General features: G+C 37.8%; 1 protein-coding gene across 1 annotated transcript in view; it reads left to right on the top strand.

Moving 5' to 3' along the window:
- nt5c2b (5'-nucleotidase, cytosolic IIb) overlaps positions 1–24,432 on the top strand; it is a 37,438-nt gene that overhangs the window by 8,787 nt on the left and 4,219 nt on the right. Inside the window, exons 4-15 of the mRNA XM_081361725.1 lie at positions 7,307–7,424; positions 7,537–7,632; positions 7,729–7,820; positions 12,941–12,998; positions 13,622–13,715; positions 14,205–14,258; positions 14,358–14,441; positions 15,399–15,440; positions 15,522–15,629; positions 19,226–19,292; positions 22,036–22,206; positions 24,278–24,329. Coding sequence (XP_081217851.1) covers positions 7,307–7,424; positions 7,537–7,632; positions 7,729–7,820; positions 12,941–12,998; positions 13,622–13,715; positions 14,205–14,258; positions 14,358–14,441; positions 15,399–15,440; positions 15,522–15,629; positions 19,226–19,292; positions 22,036–22,206; positions 24,278–24,329 — 1,036 coding nt within the window. The remainder of the gene's footprint in view (positions 1–7,306; positions 7,425–7,536; positions 7,633–7,728; positions 7,821–12,940; positions 12,999–13,621; positions 13,716–14,204; positions 14,259–14,357; positions 14,442–15,398; positions 15,441–15,521; positions 15,630–19,225; positions 19,293–22,035; positions 22,207–24,277; positions 24,330–24,432) is intronic.

Here is a 24,432-nt window from a genome sequence, read left to right as displayed (position 1 = left end):
GAATATAAATGACATTTTCTTACGAAAGGTAACATGAGCTATGAGCTCCAGCCTGACATCATACCCTCATGCTGATCACGTATGCATGTGTAATAATCTGTCCAGGAGTGTATTCGGTGTATGGAAGAAACATGAATCTTCATGGCCTGAGTGGACCTATAGGGTGATGCACAGAATAGAATCTGGAATGACAAATATAAGATGTTGTAAATCGAAGCATGGGGACTTTATGGAGCTTAGCAAAATACAAAAAGTGTTTTGAATTTCATGTTCTCTGTCAACTGTTACTAGTCAGTTTACCTAAAAGTAATAGAGTGGGCGTATTTGTCATATATTATACAGAAGTCTACGGCATTATTTATCTGGCATCGTCTTACTGTCATCAGTCATGAAGGTGAAAGCTCTCTGGGGACAGCTTAAATTAGTTATGATGAAGATTTGATCTTGCCCATTAAAACTCATATCCCCATTAAAAAGGGGGCTTACTGGTCTTTACTGGGTTTGCTGATCAGTGATGACCAGGCAAGGTTTTGGCCACAGACCAGATAAACCAGCTGAACATCAGCTTTGTCATGTTAGGAGACTAGCAAGCCATCTTTGGTTGGGTTTGGCAAACTGGGGTTTGTGAGTTTCTGAAAAGCTAATAATTCAATAATTGAATCTAACTTCATTCCTTCCAGCTAGGGCTGCACAATATATCGAAAGTATTGTAATATTGCAAATGTATATATCGCGATATGCATATCGCAACGGCTTGCTATAATTAGGGTCATGAACAAAAGACGAAAATCACTCACTGTTCTTGGCTAAATAATTTTTGTAACTTTAATAAGAATCAGTATATATTTCATTCATACAGTGAAAACTAAGCAGCGTTTAATTTTTACATTTGATTATTCAGTTTCTGTTGTTAAATAAACCTAATGTAGGCCTACCTGAAACCCTAAGCCCCGTGGTTTACACTGATGTTAAAATAACACTTCTTATGCTACAGTAAAACACTGCTGTTTGCTTTCAGAAGTTGTAGGGATGTTTTCTTGTCACAAAAAGAATGTGAAACACGCATGTAGGTTATATAATTGAAAATATATTTTAAAGATAATTTAAGTTTATTTTACACACTTTAAGCATTATCGTATTGCATATCGAATATCGCATTATTTAATGAGTTATCGCATATCACAATTTTCTTCAATATCGTGCAGCCCTACTGCAAGCGCTGTTAGTTTAACGTCATTTGGTAATGAAATGTGCACTATAGGTTCACTTTATTTGCATTCACATTTGCATAATTTCCAACATTTTTGTGGACAGAAGTTTACAGCATTTCACCAATATTTAAGATTTGACGTGTTAAAAACTCAAAGGTTCGAACCTTTGAAAGTAAAGAATTTAAGACAAATATTTGTATTGTAACTTGTAGTATTAGTTTTTCTTGTAAAGAGTGAACCCAAGTGTAAACACCCTTAAAAGTAACTGTTTCCATTAGCAGTCTTTGTTCTTTGATCTCAGCGTCAGATGTGGGAGAAAGTCACACAAGTTCAAGTTCCAAGTCCCTACCATCGCCTCGGGTCAAATCTCAAGTTGCAGTGCACACAAACCAAGTCAAGTTTTTTAGTAACTCATATGTTTAACTTTGCTTTTATATTTTCTATGATTATAGACTTGAGAAAATAACTTTCCCATTAAGTGCCGATATTTGCCCCCTTCAATTGATTTCCAAACTTTTAAAGGTCCCGTTCTATGCCCCTTTTCACAAGATGTAAAATAAGTCTCTGATGTCCCCAGAGTGTGTATGTGAAGTTTGAGCTCAAAATACCCAACAGATCATTTTTTACAGCATGTTTAAATTGACATTTTTTGGGGCTCAGAAAAACGAGCCGTTTCAGTGTGTCCCCTTTAAATGCAAATGAGGTGCTGCTGGACGACACAGGGGGCGGAGCTTCATGAGCTCGTGCTCAGTCTGTCAGGAAAAATTCATCTCACGGAATGATAATAATATCAGAAACTCTCAGTAACGGCGTTCATTTCGAGTCGGACAATAATGCCTACAGAGTCAGATTGCTGTATAGAGATGGAACAGGTATGGTTTAGTAGTTTAATTACAGTTATTATAACGTATTTGTCATCTGCTTGTAGGCTATGTATCCATTATTTATTAATAGCCTACAAGTCTGCTGTTTCGGACCAGGTCTGAATGATGATCAAACATGTACTGATGAGTTTAATAAAGTTTATTGTACATCACACAAAAGATGAAGCGTCAGTTTTACTTCAGAAAATCACCGTAAGAGCTGAGTAAACACAGTAGGCTAAGTTATAAGAAGTGCGCAAGTAGCCAGTAGAGTTGAGGGAGTATTCCTGTGGGCGGAGGTTAGTCAAGAAACGGTTCTGGTGATGTCACTAATGCAGGATGTAGAGGGGTGTAGTCCAATCGAGCCGTTTTTTGTAGTCAACTTCTGTTAAATAAAATATCTCGCTTGGCATTGAACTTTGAGCTTTATAATTTTACAGATATTATTTATGCTCTAACAGCAACATTACACACTAACTAAAGTTTGAAACATGGAATCGCATGCAACGGGACCTTTAAAATGTATGCATCATCATAGTGGTAGCATGAATGGCATTTGCACTAAAATTACAACTGCATAAACAATGTTATGAGATTAATGTTTTAAAACAATTCTGAATACAGAAATATGAAATTATGTGGGAAAAAAAAGGTGGTGGCAAGTCATTGTCTTAATGAGTATAGAAGCATAGAAGCATTCATGTACGTTTATTTTAAAGTGGCTGATTCATTCAGGAACGTTTTTTCAAAACCCTGGATTGAAACCCTTTGTGCTGGCAGAAAGCGATGCATTTTTTATTATTTTTTTCCGAATTGTTGACTTGATTGACAAGTTGACTGTTGATTTGAAGAGGCAAATGTCAGCGAATTACTTTAACAAATTACACTATGAATGGCATGTTAACTACAAAACGTTAATAATTTACTTCTTGAAAGGCCTTGGGCCCTATCTTACACCCGGCGCAATGCAGCGCCAAGCGTGACGCAAGTGTTTTTTGCTAGTTTAAGTCCAACGCAGTTATCATTTTTACGTCCTGCGCCATGTTGTTAAAATGGGCGCCCATGGTCTGCGTGCTGGTCTGAAAGCGAGGTGTGTTCTGGCGCATTGTTGGCGCGTTGCTATTTTGATGCAACAGAAATAGACAGCGACATTGACCAACTGAAACCTGGTCTAAAGTCAACGGCGCAATATTTTTTTGTTATTTAATGAGCGCGTTAGTAATGTGCGCCTATAGGCGGGTCCACAACGCGTGTACACTCTGCTTATTTAACACACAGGGACGCACAGCAGCCCACAAACATGCCAAATATTTAAAATAAAAGGATTACAATGTAAAAGATTATTATTGTGTACATAAAGATATGGTGAATCCGGCTTGTCCCGTAGATGGTCTGCTTGAGCAGTTCCGTTTGCGCTCTTGAGACGCGTTTGGTCTTTCCACTATCAAATTCCGTCATGTAAATAGCGAATCTGCCATGGCACGAGCACAACTGGCATTTAAAGGGAATGGAAGATGAGACTCTAATTGGTTTAACGCACGTAAATCTCAAAACACACCCATTAATCATTATGAGAATAGGGACAACCCTTTTAGACCATGCGTCTGGCGCGCCGACCATTTTTCCCATCGTTAAACTAGCAAAAGTGGATTTGGACACGACCTAAGTGAACTTGCGTCGTGCGCTATAGACCATGCGCTTAGATCGTTAAAATAGGGTCCCTTATGTTAAATTTGAAAACATAATTTTGTATGCTTTTGTAAAAAAACATGATGTTTTGAACATTATATTCTCTAGATATTAGTATTAACTATAAGGCGCTTATAGTTAGCGTAAGACACAGGTTAGCGTATACCTTTCCATTTTGAAGTGGAGAATGAAGTTCAAGTTTGTGGATACAGCAAATCTCCTTTTATGGATCTGGTCCAAGCATTTATATATCCAAAATAAATTATCTTGATTATCTTCTACCTTCTGTATTTGGCACTCTGCATTTTTGTCTGTGCAATCGCACAGACTCTGATTAGTGGTGCCGGTGGTTCTGTATATTGATGTAATATTGCTGAGGCTTCAATTGAACAGTATGGTTCATGTTAGGTTTGAGGTTCTGAGTTTTTTCTGTATTTCACAGCAATGTATACCTCATAACCTTTCTTTTTTATTAATAATCATAAACTAATGTCACCCTTCAAACCTTTATCCCACTTTTATGTAGGCCACATATAATGAGGTATAGATATTCTGTTTGCAGACCTCAGTAAAATGTTTTCCTTTCTCCCTAATAGTAGTGTGCTAGCTCAGGGACAAAATTGTCCAAGGTCAACACTGGTATGCAGTTAAGCAAAGAGTGATGATGGGAATAGTGACTGAGGAGGAAAAAGAGGCTCAAAATAGGTTTCGCTGTAGCTTCGTGGAACATAGTGAAGAGGAGAGAGAAAAACAGAAAGGAAAGGGGCAGCTGGGTTTATCTACAGCTGCTATATGGGTGGAAGAATCTGGCCTGAGTTAGTGACTCTGTTGGGGTTTGCTTGCCTAGGCCTATGTGCGCCAGTACTTCTGCTGTGGCTCTGTGGGGGATTCAGTTTTATCCACCTCCCCCTGAACAGCCTGTCTATCATACATCTGTAAAGATACAAGGCCTGGAACAGACCTGAAACTCACTGGATGCAATTCTACAAATAACTTGGTCTCATTTAAAGGGTTAGTTCACCTCAAAATGAAAATTTTGTCATTAATTACTCGCCCTCATGTAGTTTCAAACCCGTAAGTCCTTCGTTCATCTTCGGAACACAAATGAAGATCTTTTTGATGAAATCTGAGAGCTTTCTGACCCCTCCATTGACAGCAACGCAACTACGTTTCTCTATTCTCAAGGCCCAGAAAGGTAGTAAAGACATCGTTAGAACAGTCCATGTGACTCCAGTGACTCAAGTGATTCAACAAAAGGTATTCTCGTTTCATAACATTAAGGTTGAACCACTGGAGTCACATGGACTATTTTAACGATGTCTTTACTACCTTTCTGGGCCTTGAAAATGGTAGTTGCGTTTAGGGCTGCACGATATGAGGAAAAGCTGCGATATGCGATAACATTGTTTAATATTGCAATGACGATATGACTTGCGATAAATATTCAAATGTGAATACTGTTAGCTATACTGTTCCCATGTCTTAGTGCTTTACTAGGTTCTTTGCATGATAGGTCGAACGTTTATTACCTGCCTGGTTCAGATTGGTTTTGGCATGATCCGTTTGATGTAGGGTGTTGTGGGGATTCAACGGGCGTCGGGACGCAAGATTCGATCGTTTCATCTCGTATAGTGTGTCATAGTGGGCGATAACCTACGTAGCGTCTGCGATGCTTCACGACATCGTGACAGAAAGACTAGCATGTTTAATTTTTTAACGTTCCACCATGACGGGTTGAGTATGTGAGCGAGAGTAATGTGTGCGTGTGACGGCACGCGATGACTGGTCGGAAAGCAACGTGTAGTCTGACATGTTTCTTGTCCACGACACGACAAGATTTTAGGAGTCAAAATCGTGTAATCTGACACCGTGACTATCTTAACAGACACAAAAATGTTGTAATCTGAACCAGGCATTTATTCATTGTGTCAGGCTGTCTGTTGCGATGTGTTCATCGCGGGAGTTCATATCGCGATGACGATGAAAATTCGATGTATCGTTCAGCCCTAGTTGCGTTGCTGTGTCCATGCAGGCGTCAGAAAGCTCTCGGATTTCATAAAAAAAAAAAAAAGAAGGTCTTGCGGGTCTGGAACGACATGAGGGTGAGTAATTAATGACATAATTTTTATTTTTGGGTGAACTAACCCTTTAACTCACAGATTGGTAAATTGTGGTTGGTTCAAGTCAGTTTGATTGAACTGGAAAAAAAAATAGGTTATGACAGTCTGTATGGTTTAGGAAAATAACAAATGAATTAGTAGAAAAAATATAAAGTAAAATTAGATTGCCATAGCTTGTAAATATTTTTAAACAACACAGAGTTTTGGTCAAAGCTCAACAACGGTTTACGACAGAGTGTAGAACCTTTACATAACATAACAGAATAATGCTAAATCTTCAGACATGCACAAACACAAGCCTAGTGTAGAAAAACAGAAATCTTGCAAAAAAACAAACAAGCAGGTTGTTGAAGTCAAACGTGTCCGTCGTCTGTATCAACGGACCCAGGAATTCACCCCTGAGGCACTCCTCTGATTCTCATTCCTCACTCTCAAGAGATCCTTCTGGGTTTCTGCCCTTTGACCTGCCGTCTCATCAACAAGCCTAACACATTTCCAGCTCTTTCATAACAACATGTAACATGAGCTGAAGTGTCTGTGTACAGTACAGTACCAACCAGCTTTGCTGAAGCTGTTGTTCTAGACATGTCTTATTTCAATTTCTCCTTCATGCGGTTGTGAGGATGGAACAACAAATATAGGAGTTAGAGTCACGCAAAATGCCTTTTGTTGCTTAAATACCACTCAAATCCCTCTGCACTGGCTTGGGGTCTAATTGGGTTTAAAACTTTTAGGGCAAGTGGGTTTGGTTTCATACTGGATTAGATCACTAAGCCTCTGTAATATGAATGTTCTGGTACCCTCTGCTTGCTCTGCGAAAGGACAAGGTTGAGGTCGACACGTATCACAGGTGCTGTTCCAAAGAGCGCTCCCAGAGAGTGTCTTTAAATACAACACTTACGCTGCCATCCATGCATCTTTCTGTTTTATTTTTGGTCAGTGGTTATTGAGCTCCCTCCCTTCTCTTTAAATTTTTTAATTTACAGAAATTTCAGCCAAAAATCTTCAAAAATGTTAATGTGGGGAAGTGACAGTGGTTGTAAGGCATCATACTAAAAGGCATAGTTCACACAAAAGTGAAAATTCTGTCATAATTTACTCACCATGTCATTGAAAAACTGTATGGCATTCTTTCTATCGTGGAACACACAAAAAAAAAAAAAATCTGTTCAATGTTGAAAACAACAAATACCTTGGTGTGTGTTCCACAGCATAAAGAAAGTAATGCAGATTTTGAACAACATGAGGGTGAGTAAATGAAGAATTTTCGTGAACTATGAACTAAGGAATGAACTATTCCTCTATGGTATATTAATACTTATTACAGGACTATACTGGATGTAACCAATGGAATTATCTAGTAGTCTGTTGATTTTTATTTATGTTGTCCAGTGTGTCTCACTGAATGCCTCTCTATCTGTAGTATACAAATCACCTGAATATGAATCTTTGGGCTTTGATCTGACTGTGGAACGGCTGGTCTCCATTGGCTACCCACAGGAACTGCTTGGTTTTGTTTACGACCCCACTTTCCCTACAAGGTAATGGACTCTCATTGGCAGACCATTTGTTATCAGTACCAAGATTATCTTATGATATTATATTTATTGGATAATTAGCACATCTAACCCATTATTGTCCTTTTTATTACAGAGGTCTTGTGTTTGACACCATGTATGGCAACCTCCTGAAGGTTGATGCTTACGGAAACATCCTGGTCTGTGCCCATGGCTTTAACTTCCTGCGAGGGTGAGTAATCCCGGCCCCCGATGGATGGGCTTGGTTACAGATCTCTGTTGAAGCCTGTAGAGTATGTGCTCAAAATGTTTCTGTGTCCCATGCCAGCCCTGACATCCGAGAGCTCTATTCCAACAAGTTTATTCAGCGTGATGACACAGAACGCTTCTACATCCTCAACACACTTTTTAACCTTCCAGGTAGGCACTTCATCACTGTCCTACATATCTCTGTCACTGGCTGCCATTCAGAGACACATTAACAGTGTCTTTTTGACCTCTTAATACTTGTGTGTGTGTGTGTGTGTGTGTGTGTGTGTGTGTGTGTGTGTGTGTGTGTGTGTGTGTGTGTGTGTGTGTGTGTGTGTGTGTGTGTGAGGAGTGTGTATTTGAAATCCTTAGTTGAAAAGTGTTTGAAAAGTCTGATCTTTGTTCTGACTGACTTACTGCTGCCATATTGTATATAATAATAAGGAACAGGTTCTACTGTATTTGTGTGCAGTTATTCTCGCTGGAATTTTGCTGTACAGTAGTACAGAGTGAGTAATGAAGTGATTTATACTTATCAAAATGCAAGCTTGGTTTGCATTTTAGAGTTGCAATTGTAGTATAATTAATTTTTACAGGATCTTTTCTAATAAACCAAGTAAAGTTACTACTGAACTTAATTCAGTAATCATTACACACCATGAGACATATGGAAAAGCAGCTTTGTCATTTTGTTTGAAAAAAAAAATTAGTAGGACATTTTTGACAAAAACCTTTTTACCTACAATATGCATACATGATTTTCAAAGATACAAATCATTTTTGTTGCATTTAAAATGCACTTTGAAAACAAAAATTATTTAGTATATAATTGCCTACATATACACTACCAGGCCTAAAAATAACTCTAGGCAAGCGCCAAATGCAAGTAAAAATCAACATTGGCAAGTATATGAAACACTGTTACTCGCCAGTTGGCCGGTAACTTTTTCTATTCATTCTAACAATGCCTGAGATCGTGATGTTCTTTAGCCTGATTATTGTAATTATATAAATATGCAATGCGTTGCATGTAATATGTTATGCGCTGCATGTTACAGAGTGATGCACAGCACTGGGATCTTTTCACATGAGTGTTTTGAGTGTCTCAAAGTGGCTCGGTTGCAGTAAATGCTGCTCCATATGAACACTCAAGTGCTGTAAGTTTATCGCTTATAACGTGCATTTGAAATTTCAACGTGCCAAACATCTTCCTAAGTTTGTAATGAGAATGGTTTATAAATCTGCTGTCAACAAAAGATAAGCAGTTCAAAAGAGCAGTTTCCCTGTGGTTTCCTTTCTCAGGGAACTAAATTCTGCGTCAGTTGTTGACCTGCAGAATTCGGTGTCTCAAGCACTTGTGAAATCATGCCAGTCTTATTGGTTGATGGCAGTCCGATTAAGTTACATTGAGTGCCCGAGTGTATAAAAGGGTGCCTGCATTACACGTGATCAGCTTTGTTGTCTTCAGGAAGCCACTTTTTTTGTATGTGCATGTGAAGCTAGGAGTCCATCGGAGCGCGTTCGACTCTTGAGGGAGCAGGATACACTCATTGCGATGCATTCAAGGTAGGAAGCTCCATTCTTACTTGACTGTCTCTCAGGGGGATAAAATCAAGCTTCTGCATGGAACGTGTTCAGCTTTCGAGGGAGTTAGATACAGTTGGAAGATCTGTTCTTGCTTGACTCTCTCTCGGGATGAGAATCAAGTGTTTGCACGGAGCGCGTTAGGCTCTCGATGGAGCATTCGCAGTGGGAAGCTCCTCCCTTGCTTGACTCTCTCTTGAGGGATGAGAGTCGAGCACCTCGAGGTTCTTGGGGATTGTAGGCAGAATGATGGAGGTGTATTTCCCTTCTTTGGGCTTTTCTCACTAGCTCTATTGCTCTCATGCTGAACCAGGAATCACGCTTGAGGAGTGGCCTCTTCTGATCTGCTATTGGTTTGAGTGGGCGGAGCTTGAGATGAGTGTTCCACTTTCTCTTGCTCTGAAAGTCGGATTTGAGAGTCAGATTTGAAATTTTGGGAGAGCAGTGAGGTGAAACAATGGGTTAGACATCTAACTCTGTAATTGTGTTTTCGATCAGAAATTACTGAGTGAGGGAGGAGTTTGCAAATTTAGCTGGCTAAATTTGCCGTTTCATTCCACACCAAAAACTATGTACACTGTAGTGTAAAAACTATAGCGTAATAATTCAATTATTTTTAACTTGCCGAACTTCCAGAAATCCACCATTCTCCTTCTCCAGTCACCGGAAGTTACAGAAATCCTGTATTATTGTCTGGTGTATTACAGCCAGGTTACAGCAAGGTTACAGAAACACAAAAATATTCCTGCTAAATCGAAATTATCCAGAATGCAATCAAAATTATGGTATTTTACTGTAATGTAGAAATGTGTTATTGTACTGTAGGTTTTTACAGTACTGTGCTGCTAAATCTACAGCGATATCTACCACTGTGTCTACACCGGACGCAACCATTGCACATCTAATCAACAACTAGAAGCTGTCTACACGCCGCGATAAAGCAACCGTTGCAAATTTGTCCTTCCTATGAGAAGTATGGTGAGTGCTTGGAGCACGTCATAGATAGAACGAGGCATCAGTTTACTGTCAGTGATCTGTCGTGTCGTGCTTCGTCGTGTCATGAAGACAACATCACTGAGTATAATGTGTAATAATAAATATGATATATAATAATCCATTGTCTTTGGATGCGAGCAACGTGATGCGACATGACAAGTGTAGACATGGTGTAACAGTGTGGAGTTGCTGCAAGTGACTCCATAGTTTACCTGTTGACTGGTTTGGCTGCTGGATTGTTGTGCTATGGACTTAGCTGAGGCTATGTCTGTAGTCTCCCCTGATAGCTCTGCTCTTCGGGGCTCTGGGCTCTCCTGTAGCTGTAGCTCGGACTGGTTTGGGAAAGAGTACCCGTGTCAGGAAAGGTTGAGCAAGGATGCTTCAGGGCTTTTTTTCCTTGTCCCTATAACACTAGCTTTCTCAGGAGCAAGGCTGTGGTGAGACAGATTGCTTCCTTATTTGTTACTGACGCATTTAAGCCTGACAAAATTGTGCTTGGTAACCTTCATTAGTCAGCATGGCGTAGTGGCATAGTGTCGCTGTGTTGACTTCCCTACGAAAGGGAACGTCTCTGGTTACTTATGTAACCCCCGGTTCCTTGAGAGGGGAATGAGAAGCTGCATTGCCATGCTTCAGGCTTGCCTGCGTGTCTTCCTTCCTTCACATAATGCACACACAGTTTAATGGCTGATAAAAAATATTTATGCCCAGTGTAAATCAGCCCGTCTAAATCAGTCCAATGGCTGTTTCCGATAGAATGGGTGAAGGTGTCTGCGTGTTACTGTCTTTCTGCGTGGCAAAGTAATTTAATTCCATTTAAGCTTTTATCTGACTCCATTTTATATCTGACTCCATTTTATCACGACCTCGAATTTAAGTTAGATTGCCAGTTGGTTATTGGTCAGTTATATAATAGTTTAACAACACATTTGATTGTTCTATTTAACTCTTTACTTATATTTTACCCATTCATATTAGGAAGCTATGTCGCTCAGAGTTCCTCACGCCTTGTTTAACGTGGGTCTCATGATCACAATCTCGCCAGCTTCGGTCACTAAACAGAGGTAATTGCTATATACATGAGATCGGTCGCATTCACGCTTGCACAATCAAAGATACTTTGGTATTGCCCCTGTGATTGCATACACTTGAAATTAAAGTAACGTTTACTTCAGTAGAGGTATGGCCACTACTACACATATAAGTCAACCAACTTTACTTGTCTTATAATAGCTTTGGATTATCTAAAGTAATGTTAAATTAAAACAGAGGTAAGACACACCCAGATTTAGGTTGGTCAAGCTGCACTTTTGCTGCCCTAAATGGAAATTCACTTCTTGTCTTTGCAAAACACGTACACTTGAAATAGTGCCTAATATTAGTCGTCACTAATCTGATGCAAAACTTGCGGTAACATACAAATCCGTTTAATCTACTTGGGAAAACAATTTCAGAGTATTCGGAATAAAATCAATTGTAACAATTTATTATGTCAGGTAAATGTATCATGCCAATTTCATGATCAGTTCAAAGATACAAACAAGATAAATACAAAACATCAAATGCTCTGGAATAAAGAGAAAAGATGTGAACCTGACATTGGAAAATACATGATGCTGTCTTGACCACTCTCAGCATCACGGGCTAATTTGAGCTACAAATCGCCCTGAGCCTCTTGTTGCATTTCTTTATATAGACGGAAACTTCTTTCAAATGGAAACATTTGCTAACAATGGGAATTTGCATTCAGAGTTTACACCTTTTGGGAGCAGGATGCCATTTGCCAGGAAGACACACTCTCCTCTGTGTGCGAGTTCTCTCTAAACTCTTAAATACCTTATTATTTTGGTTTACTTCATTGGGAATGAGACATTTGAACCAGTCGCACTGAGACATTTCAAATGATACCAAACGTGTAATACTGTATAATAATTATTCACATTAAACCATATAGATTCTTGGGTGAATTTTGGTTATCTCAGCATGAGAGAGAAGGAATGGGGGAAGAGGGAAAGATGTAGATTAGGATGATTCTGAGGTGAGACTTGCATCTCGAATGGTGCACAAGAGTGAGTTCAAATGTTAATTTCCTTTCTTCTCTCAGAGAGTTGCCCTCTCTTGCAGTTTTTCCAGTCTTACAGCCAGTAATTTTTCTCAAGTCATTGGTAGGTGTGGCAAAATGTTACTTTTACACCCACTACCATTCAAAAGTTTGGGGTCAGTAAGAGTTTTTAATATTAGACAGTGGTCTCGTCCTCAAAAAGGCTGCAATTATTTAATCAAACATACAGTTAAAACAGTAATATTGTAAAATATGATTACAATTTAAAATAACTTTTTACTCTAGTCTTCAGTGTCACATGATCCTTTAGTGTTGAAAATGGTTGCGCTGCTTAATATTTTTATGGAAACTGATTTAAAAAAATTCAGGATTCTTTGATGAATAGAAAGTTCAAATGAATATAATTTATTTGAAATAATTGAAATTATAACATCATAAATGTCTTAACTGTAACCATCAATTTAATGCATTCTTGCTGAATAAAATTAATTTCTTAAAAAAAATAAAAAATCTTATTGACTAGACGGTATACACGGTAGTGTATAATTTAAATTATGTGCAAAAAAAATTAAGTTGTTCATGCTTAAATTTGAGAACAACTTTCACACTCTCTGTCTTTCTATATCTTGTACTCTCTCTCTCCGCACAGAAACATACCTCTTAGCCTGCCTGGTTGACTTCTTCTCAAACTGTGACCGATATTCCAGGTAGGAGTTCCAGTGACTATGATTCTATTGCTCTGTTGCCATGGACACTGCATACAGCCATACCAGTGATTGATAATCAGTATCATTTACTGTGGGTGAGGACTATTTGACGCTCTATATTAGTCCACCAGAAAGCACGCTACAACTTGATAAGAAAATCTTAAAACAATTTTACAACTATGCTATAAAACATGATGACACAAGCAGATTGTTGTCTGTGATTCAACTATGGTTCATGTTCATGCATGAAATAATTTATCATCAGTTTACCGTAACTTACTAATGACTAATCACAGTGCATGTAAAGTAGGTCAAATAGAATTATACATTTTAAACGGCATGGAAATAACTTTATTCATGCTCTGGGGGGAAAAAAGCAGCCAGACCTATGTAGATAAAATCTGTTAAAACATAGTAGTCTGTGATTTGTGTTTTGGTATGGATGCATGTCCTCTGAAACACCTGTTGGTCCTTTTAGGGGGAGAGAGCTTTCCTGTTTGGCTCGGACAACCTCAAACAAGGGAAGACTGTCCCATTTAAACATGTCTGACTGTCGATAAAATGTGTCATGGCTGGCGCTCGGCGTCTTACTCTGCTGTCCCTTTGTTCTTCTAAACCTTTAGCTGTGAAACAGGCTTCAAGGATGGAGACCTCTTCATGTCCTTCAAGAGCATGTTCCAAGATATCCGAGATGCTGTAGACTGGGTACATTTTAAGGTACAAATGTTTTCTGTTTGTTTTTCTTTCTTTCTGAAGTCAATTCACCTTTATTCATATAGCACTTTATACACAGATAAAGCAAATAATGATCAGTGATGCACACAGAGTTCAATTCTGCTGTAAAGCAGCTCTAAAAAGACAAGTGTCAGTTCGGTTCAAGAACTGTCTAAAGTTCATCAATTATGTAATAAGTTGAATTCAGTTATAAGCAGCTCTACAGAAAAACAGTGATGTCATCATCCAGCTCAGTTCAGTTCTTATCCAGTTCTCATCATCATGCTAGTGCAGTCAAATCAACAATATTGTTGAATATTAGTTGTCAGAGGAGGAAGTCAGTAAGTCAGAGTAATCTGCCAGGGTAACATTGCTGTGGACATTTAATAGCAAGCAGCTAGGATTGATAGTAAAATGAATATAAACAGCAGGTGTTTATTGGAAGTGTTTTAGATGCATGTCATAAACTTGCTCCGTTGCTGATTTACTCAGGGAACATTGAAGGAGAAAACAGTGGAAAACCTGGAGAAGTATGTTGTGAAAGATGTAAGTTTGTCTTTTAAGTTACTGATTTGTCTTTTTGTGCTACAGTTTTTCAAGGGAAGTGTAATTCTAAAAAAAAAAACTTTTTTTTTTCATTTAAAGGCAAAGTTGCCATTGCTGCTGAGCCGCATGACTGAAGTCGCAAAAGTTTTCTTAGCCACCAACAGTGACTACAAATACACAGAAGTGAGTTTACTGATGCAAACACATACTTAAGCTCTCTTTCAGAACCTAGTGAGCTGCCTTGCTGCATACAGGCAACACAGCAGCATGCTATCTATAAGCATGCTATCTATCTATGGCAGCATGCTATCTATAAGGAAAGATTTGGAATGCTTACATTGGCAGCTTTATGTAAGCTAACAGCTCAGTAACATAGCACACACAAATGTTGGGAAAAATATACAATTTTAAATGAACTTCGACAGGGTAGACGCCAGGTATCAGCTGTATAATGGTCCTAGATCACATGTTATTTTCACAATTCACAACTTTCAAAACCGTTTTTTTGTATTGAAAGCCTTTTGGAAAGATTTTGTCAGCTAAACAATTATTATGTTATTATGTTATTAAACAACAGTACAAGCCATTGAACACACTGTTTTTTAGCCTATACCTCACAGCCTCATTTTTACATTTAACTGTTTTTATCAGTGCCTTTTAGTATTATCAACACTTTTTGCAATCAATATAATTTTATTTTATCATGAATGTTTCTGCCTTAGCAATTGGTAGAAACCAACTTTTACTCACATAGAAATCTCTCATCAATCTCTCATATATTGATATATGTATATATATTTAAATTTCCATGACTTTTTATGGTCTAGTAAAGACACTTTTAAAATTCCCTCATATCTCCGGATTTTCCAAGACTGGAAGAACCCTGGTTCAAATGACGGTTGTTGAGGGAATTAATTAAAAAAGCTTTTCAAACAGCTTTGCGTCAGAACTGTGCCCATGATTCCTTAAAAATCCCTCTGTATGCAGCTCTTTAGGTTTTGGATCAGAGCAACAAACAACCACACATGCAACTGGTTTGTTTCATATTTGGACGCACATAATATCTGCCTCATGAAGCTATTTGTTTAAGCCATCATCATCTTTTAACAAACCCAGCTTTTGTTTTGATTTGTTTTACAGAAAATTATGACATACTTGTTTGACTTCCCCCATGGCCCAAAGGTATTTTCAACCTCTCTTTGAACTTTTCTAAAGAGTTTCCTGCCATATACTGTTGCTCATAGTAATGTTTTTTTGTTGTAGCATGGCAGTCCACACCGTCCTTGGCAGTCGTACTTTGACCTCATCCTAGTGGATGCTCGAAAGCCTTTATTTTTTGGAGAGGGAACGGTTCTGAGACAGGTGGATACGGTGAGTAAATAACACCAAAACCCCTACAAAAAACAGAAGCCAACTTTCCAAGTCAGCAGGTGTAGAATTGCACATTCTGGAACATTGTATCCTGCTGAACACAATCACAAAGAGGGTTAGTCAGCACTGAGTATAGAGCGTTTATACTGAAGTCTGCTGAGCACAATACAAGCTGAAAGCTGAGCACCGTCCTGTCTTCCCTTTGCAATATTAAAGGAACACTCTGACTTTTTTGGACTTTAGCTTATTCACAGTATCCCCCAGAGTTAGATAAGTCCATACATACCTTTTTCATTTCTGTGCGTTCTGTAAGTGTTATTTGACGCACCCACCGCTAGCCTAGCTTAGCACAAAGACTGGATGTAAATGGATAAGGTAGCATACTAATCCCAATAAGTGACAAAATAATGCAAACATTTTCCTACTTACATGTTGTGATCTGTATAGTCACAGCGTGTACAAATAACAAGGCTATATGAGACAGAGACCATTTTTAATCGTATAAATACTGGGAACTATATTCTCACTAGGCGTAGGAGCACAGCTACTTGGGCGGAGTGATTAGCGCAGCACACGAGACGCCCTGTTGATGGTTCCGCAAACAAAACAAACATGACTAACTAGCTAGTAGCGAACGTGACTCGTGATCATGGCTGACTTTGAGGAATTGTCAGAGGAATTTTACTGGGTATCAAACCAAGATCCAGAACCATATAGTTTTGAGCCAGAATACACAGACGAGGAGTTACAAACTTTGGAAGCTGTAAGACAAGATGCCGAACAGATTGATGTCGAGGGGAGAATCAGAACGAACACGGACTGGTGGTGTAAATGTGGAACATGCCAACCTATGCCGACAGAAACCGAGTGCCTTTGTTGTAATGAATGGGACCGGGTATTGCCATCAATGTCAAGGCTTGATGACAATCAAAATATTTGCGTCACTACCACGGAAGATTTCTCTGCCCTAATACACCCGGCAGTTGTCGTTTTTTTTTCCCATTGTGACAAGATCAACTGGAAGAAACGCCCCATGCCGAGTGAACCTAATGGTCAGCTGTCCACCAAGTAAGTGATTTTGTTATAATGATCATTCATAGTTCAATGAAATGGCAGTATAGCCATTGCATACAGTGTGTCAATACACAAAATATGCACACGTCAACTGACATAGCACATTTGAAATAGCCTTTCATGATCACCTGTTTACTTGTAGCTTAGCTATTCATACAAAGTTACGTAATACGTAATAGTGTCACTACTAAGGTTACATTACATTAGCATGGCACTGTTACAGTATGGCTAATGTTAGTCATCTCAAAACATAACGGAACACTTACCGCAGCAACAGGTGATCCAATTTGTCCTGTCTTTATTATCGATGGGATGGCTGTATCCTTTAGCACACGTTTCATGGTCCGTGTGGCAACTTGCATTTTTTCAAAATAGTCGTCTATAGTAAAATGTTCAGAGCAAACAAAATACTTCTTGATGCTGTTTACAGGTGTGTTTGGATCTATACCCAGAACAAGTAGCCATCGATTCATCAGGTCAGAGTTTTTGGTTGGAATTCTATGAAACATCATAGTATTACCTGGTCTCCCCTGTTTATTGTCGCAGCTCTTTACAATACAGCGAACACCCATGATTGTAAACTATAAATTTACTATCTAGTAATTCCTGACTCTGTTACTCCAACTCTGAGCGAACTCTCTGCTCCTCACCACAGGGCGTCTCGTGTGCTGCGCTAATCACTCCGCCCAAGTAGCTGTGCTCCTACGCCTAGTGAGAATATAGTTCCCAGTATTTATACGATTTAAAAATGGTCTCTATCTCATATAGCCTTGTTATTTGTACACGCTGTGACTATACAGATCACAACATGTAAATAGGAAAATGTTTGCATTATTTTGTCACTTATTGGGATTAGTATGCTACCTTATCCATTTACATCCAGTCTTTGTGCTAAGCTAGGCTAGCGGTGGGTGCGTCAAATAACACTTACAGAACGCACAGAAATGAAAAAGGTATGTATGGACTTATCTAACTCTGGGGGATACTGTGAATAAGCTAAAGTCCCAGAAAGTCGGAGTGTTCCTTTTAAGGGGCTAAACATCTCACAGCATCAATAACTGGCCAATCTGAGCAGTGCAAAAAGTTCTTATTTTGTGGGTGTATTTGCACTAGTGCCTGATTTGCATAATTTGTTGATTGCGTTGCATGCTAAACAACACAAACGGTGTGTGTGTGCACATCAAGCAGGCACACCCCTCTGTGTCTTTGTGATTCTTTGTAATTTATATGTGCTGAGAAAATGTAACATTAAAAAAGGTAAAAATTAACAATAATAAAGTTAATTCGTGGTTCTCAAACTTTTTGACTGCAATACCTCTCATCTTCCAAGAAAATATTCAAAGGCCAACCAAGATATTTCTGGTACTTCTGATGTAATGGAAAAGCTGCTTGTTTTCAAACTTTTGTATGTACAGTAACTAATAGTGGCAATATTTTCAAATAAAGTAATTATACATAATTAAAATAGCTAAATAACTGATTGTTCTTTATTGTTTACACATTACCAATTAATGTTTAGTTTAAAAAAAATTGTCATGACACATTTCCCGATTTTCCGAGACTGTGAGAACCGTGGTTCATAAATTAAAATGACAGTCATTGAGGGAACAAATTCAAATAGGAAATACAATAGCTACGTTTACATGGACACTTTTTGTTTCAATCGGAATGAAATCATTCCAATTGATGAATCCAAACATAGTGTTTACATGAACGCTGAATAAAGTCATCGGGTTGATGTGCGCGTTTATATGTCACAAGCTTCAAATTGGATTTGATCTTTTGGCATGCGCACACTGCATGAATATACAGAGTTTCCTGCTGTTGGCGCATACTAACCATCAACCTACCATCACTTTGTTTCTTTGTAATAAAGCAGACTTAATATTTATCTATTTCGAGGTCCTGATTAGGAGACAGTGGTCAGATGAATCATTGTGCCATGCTGCTTAAATTTATCAAGCAGAAAAACGCACCCTTCCTGCGCCCAAAACAAGGCGTCTGTGGATGAAGCAAGTACTGATGGGACAACGCTGTCCAGCAGCACTTCACAGACAATGCATGGAATGAGAATTTACACTATATTCAAGAACGTCGGCTCGTTTCGTGCATCATATGTGAATACGCCATTTCTACGTCATTGCATATTTCGCAGAGCTTTCCCGTTTCTGTTTTTAATCTGATCAAGTCAAGTGTTTACATGTCCTATCGAACAGTTTAGAAAAGGTTTAAACCACCCCTTACAATCCAAATTAAATTTGAATTGGATTTGATACGTGTGACTTCTTTATTCGGACTGTGCTAGTAGTCTGATTACAAATGGATTAGTTAGGGTCCTTGTAAACGCAGCTAATGTCTGCTTAGATTTTTAGCTTATTTTAAAGCTTTTTTGTCTTATTTTAAGTCATGTTGAGGCCCCCGAGTGGGCCCCAGCCCTTTTGTTTATAACCACTGAAGTACATTGAATGAATATTCAGAGAGTTTGGACATCTAAATATTAATCGGTCTGTTCTCTATCCCAGACCACAGGGCGGCTGAAAATAGGAACATACACTGGACCTTTACAACATGGCATTGTTTACTCTGGAGGTACTGGAAATTTTTTGGATAAAGATGCAAACAACACACTCACAGATGTATCTCCCTGAAGGCCCTGAAACATATTCCGCTGATGACTAACATTTAGACCACAAGTCTATTACAGAGCCACACTTTATCACATGATTTTTTAACTGCATGTGTGGTCACGTTTGGTTTGGTTGTGTTGACATTAGTTAACTACATTAGTTTACATGAACAGATGCTTCTAAAGCATTTATTCATCCTAGGTAATGTTAATTTTAATATTTATTAATACATTATTAATAACAAGTTTTATTTGTTAATAGTATTTAATGGACCTGAGCTTGCATAACTAACAATGAACGGGTGGTTTTTATTAACTTTAATATTAACAAAGATTGATAAATACTGTGCAAATATACATGTATTGCTCATTGTTAGTTAATGTTAGTTAAGGCATTAACTAATGTTAACTAATAGGGACGTGGTGTAAAGTGTTATCCTTAGTTCTGATTCACTGAAGGCAAAACCTGTGAGAGCATTGATTGGCTGAGATATTCATGATAAAGTCATATTGAGATTATTTTGGCAAATATAGTGCTTGTGGTTTAAATTCATATTATAAATATAAATTATATGGGTAACACTTTATATTAAGGGTCCAGAATAATGCATTAGTTAAGCATTAATTAATGAATAACTTGTTCACAATTAAGCATTAGTTAAGCATGAACACACTAATAATTAATTTGTAACTTTATATTTTAAGGGTCCTTAATTATGCGCTAGTTAAGCATAAATAAACTAGTAATTAATGATTTACTTGTTCACATGGACACAATAGTAATTAATGATGAATTGAATATACAGTAAACACATTTTAGCCATTATTTACAACTTAATAAGCAATTTTGTGTGGTGATGTAATTATATTTATGTCCCATTCTATTAAGGTAACTGAACAATAAGATAGTAATTGTTTAATTACTGCTTGTTTTTCAGTTATAAATGGCTAAAATAGTGTAATAAAGACAATTTGACCCCCTATTCTAAAGTGAAAGTTATATCCTCATAAGTTGGTACAATGGTACTTATTGAGTGATATTTAAGTTTGACCAGAATTAGCCAATAATTAAGGCTAAATTGCCATTAATACAGTACTAATAAAGACAATATGACCCCCAATTCTAAAGTGAAAGTTATATCCTCAATTCTGGCACTTATTAGGTGGTCTCATTGTTATATAAGTATTAATATGTACAGACACCATTGTTTGGATCAATGGTGAAAGGTAAGCTACAACATGGATGTATCGGCAACATTTAAACAAAAACATATTGCACTTTTACAGCAAAAAAACTTATATTATTTACGAATCTTTTATATCATAAAGATATCTGTATAATTTCCCTTTTTACCATTTTATAGAAATGTTTTATCCCTTAACCCAAACTAAACCTTTTTATTGAGAATATAAAATGATACACAACGTAATTGATAGAAATTATTAGGATTATTTAGGAAAAGGAAAAATTTTGTAACAATATAGTATTAAAAATATATTTTGAGCCACTAATCCTACTCAAACCTCTAAACCTTCCCATACACATTTCTTGAAAATATAGAGTTATAAAGAAAAACATAACAGACAGAAAAGTGTAATCATAATAATTTATTTATTAAAAGCTGTACCAATAGTAGTCCGAATGACGATGTGTTGCAGTCGCAGTCCTCTCTGGTTCTGGCAGGATTTAAGTTATTAATCCATGAAAAGGGTATCCCACTTCACTTCACGGCATATCACAATCTGTGACGAAGCAGGCGAGAACCCATGAGCGTTTGATATTTGCCGTAAAACTTGTTGTGTCTAGCTTTTTGAGGCAGCAATTTTTTAATTCATAACAAGCTTGAGATTTGTATTACAAGAAAAATAATGGTTAAACGATTAAGAAATGTTATTCATTTTAAGGTTTTAAAGTGCAATTTTGTTTAACGTAATCCTTTGAAACGAGTCTGCAGCAGAAGTCACAAACAGAGTGAAATGTTTTTAGTGCTCTCAATATTGTACGTTTCAGTGTATGAAAACATAAGTAAATGCATGTGTTGTAGAACCACACTTTACGTAAAAATACACATTCTCGTGAGGTAACGTGGCAGAATAACTAAACAAACCAATACTGTAAATTAGAACCTATCTTTAGAACAAAGGGTAAAATCGTCTTTATTAGTACTGTATTGATGGCAGTTTAGCCTTAATTATTGTCTAATTCTGGTTAATAAACTTGAATATCACTCAATAAGTGCCATAACTAATGAGGATATACTTCTCACTTAAGAATAGGGAGTCAAATTGTCTTTATTACAATATTTTAGCAATTTACAACTGCAAAACCAGCAGTAATTAAACATAATTACTAGTTTATTGTTCAGTTAACTTAATAGAATGGCACATAAATATATTACATCACTACACAAAAATAATAAATGGCTTATTAAGTTGTAAATAATGGTTAAAAGGTGTTTACTGTACATTCAATTAATCATTAATTACTATTGTGTCCATGCTTAACTAACACATAATTCAGGAGCCTTAACATTTAAAGTTAATCATTAATTACTAGTGTGTTCGTGCTTAACTAATGCTTAATTGTGAATAAGTCAATTATTAATTATTGCTTAACTACAGTAATGCATTATTCTGGACCCCTAAAATAAAGTGTTACCATTATATGTAATTATTTAAAAAATGTATGTTGTCATCTCTGCCCAGGTTCCTCTGACACTGTGTGTGATTTACTCGGAGTGAAAGGGAAGGATATTGTGTACATTGGGGATCATATTTTTGGAGATATTCTTAAGTCCAAAAAGCGACAGGGTTGGCGGACGTTCCTGGTGATTCCTGAATTGGCGCAGGAGCTGCACGTGTGGACAGACAAAAGCTGTGAGTGTCGCCATATTTCAGTAAAATAAGCCTGTTTCACACAGCACGTAAGCAGCACACATTTATTTGGGCTGCCCATTAGTAATAGGTTACAGCATGGTTGGCATAGGCACATTGGCGATGAATAGCTGCAAGTAGAGTTTTGGTGCTGAACTACATATCCTATGTAAACCTATCTTTTGCAATATAGGATTTAGAGCAGTTTATAGCTATATTTTGGGATTTGGGTTTCAATCCATGAAGTTACATTGCCATTTTTATGTAAATGTAATCCCTCTTTGCGTATTTAGATTTGTTGACTATCAATTCTGTTTTTAGGGGTAATTCTGTTTTTAAAAAGCTCTATTTTATGAACGCATGAACGTATCATTACGAAACTCAGTATGGGTCATCAGCACGATGTGAAGGAGCATGAGAAGTTTCGAACCAGCGCCACCTAGTGGTCAAAAGTTATAACAAAATTTACAAAAAGGCATATAACTTTTGAATAAATCTGGCTATTGAAATGCCACTGGTCTTAATAGATTCCTTGGGTCACGTCGAGAACATAGATACCAAGTTTTCCTTATTTGGCCGAACTTCCTGTCCGTCATCTTGATTTTCATTCAAAACCTACTTTTTCGAACTCCTCCTAGACCGTTTGTCCGATTTTCACCATAATCGAATCGTATCATCTCCAGACTGTGCCGACGAAAAGTTATGGATTTCGTGTCGATAGACGAAACTGTTTTCATATAGCGCAGCAGTAAAGTTGAGGCATGATGCCAAAAAGACTGTTCAGGCTTTATCTCTGCAATGCCTTGACATATTGATGCCAAACTTTGCTCATTGTTGCACTTGGTCTGACACGTCTTGTCGTCTTGTTCTGCTTGGCCCCGATAATTGCTGCTTGCAGCTATATTAATTATATTATGATCATTACTAAATTAAAGCAACAACATGGAACTTTTCCTCTGCGGTCGCCCTACAGGTTGGAAGCAGAATTGTCCATTACCGCTGTCGTAAAATGATTTACGGTTACTGTATATGAAGCATGCAGGTTTTTTCATATGGGCAATGACAATATTATTAATCTTCCCCCTTTCATAATTTATACATGTTTAGTAGACTAAACATTTTAACTCAAACATTTGCGATTTGCATGTCGATTGCAATGCTCAAATCTGAACGAGAATGATAGCGATAGCATCCTAACCATCTAAAACTACCATGTTAGTGTTTACTAGCTACCAGATTGATAATTCGCTCATCTTCTAGCTGATTCATGAAGATAAATGGAGGACCAGATAGTTTCCGTAACGTAGCCAGGCAGACAACAGATTAGAAAAACTAAAGATAGTATGCAAGCAATTTACAGTTACTTACTAGTTCAACAGCATGACGGCCAAGTCAGCATCGGTCTGGTAACTCTCCTCCTCCATAAGCTAACGCCAGCGAGCAAACGCTCGACCAATATTGATCCTCGTCCTGACTTTCAGTTTATTACTCTCCCTTTTCCTCTTCCGACTCTACTCTGACAAAACCTTGGACTTCTTACGTTTCGCTGCTGCTTCAGCCATGACGAAAACAGACGTACGAAAACAAACGCGCTGGTTGGCCACATTTGAGGAAGTGGTGGGCAAAGTGACGTATGCCGTAAAGCAGTCGAATTTTGTAGTTCTTTTTGAGCTCTGGTTACTACCCGCACCCCGAAGTTACATAGTGCCAGTAAAAGCGATACAGACCCCGTCAGGCTCTGGCAGACGTCTCATTCAACCTATTGTAAGTCGATGTACTATCACAAGGGTCTTGGAAATATATTATGAAGGTTGAAAAGTTACATGTTGTTGCTTTAATTACTTAGTGTCGTAACCTAGAAACTACTTAAAGTTTTGTATACATTTTTTGCAGCAGTTCTATTACAACGCAAACACTGTCACGAAACAGACCTTCTTGTGAGAAACTCAATAAAGAAAGGAATGCTCAGAAAGAGAAAGACGAAAAAGAGTGTCAGATAATATGTTAACAATTGAAAGGCTAAGGAAGAGATGTGAAACCCAATCATGACAGGGTTCTGCTCTCTCATTCACAGCTCTGTTCGAGGAACTGCAGGGCTTGGACATTTTCTTGGCAGAACTATACAAGTGAGTAAAGCTGCCTCTGTCCCTCAACACGTGTGTCCCTCAACACAGGGAGGGGGGGTATGTTATGGGGACAAAATGTTCCCACAAAGATGGCAATATCCTA

The sequence above is a fragment of the Scardinius erythrophthalmus genome (genome assembly GCF_964197995.2).
Source record: "Scardinius erythrophthalmus genome assembly, chromosome: 3".
NCBI lineage: Eukaryota > Metazoa > Chordata > Actinopteri > Cypriniformes > Leuciscidae > Scardinius > Scardinius erythrophthalmus.
This window is presented reverse-complemented; position numbering and strand designations above follow the sequence as displayed.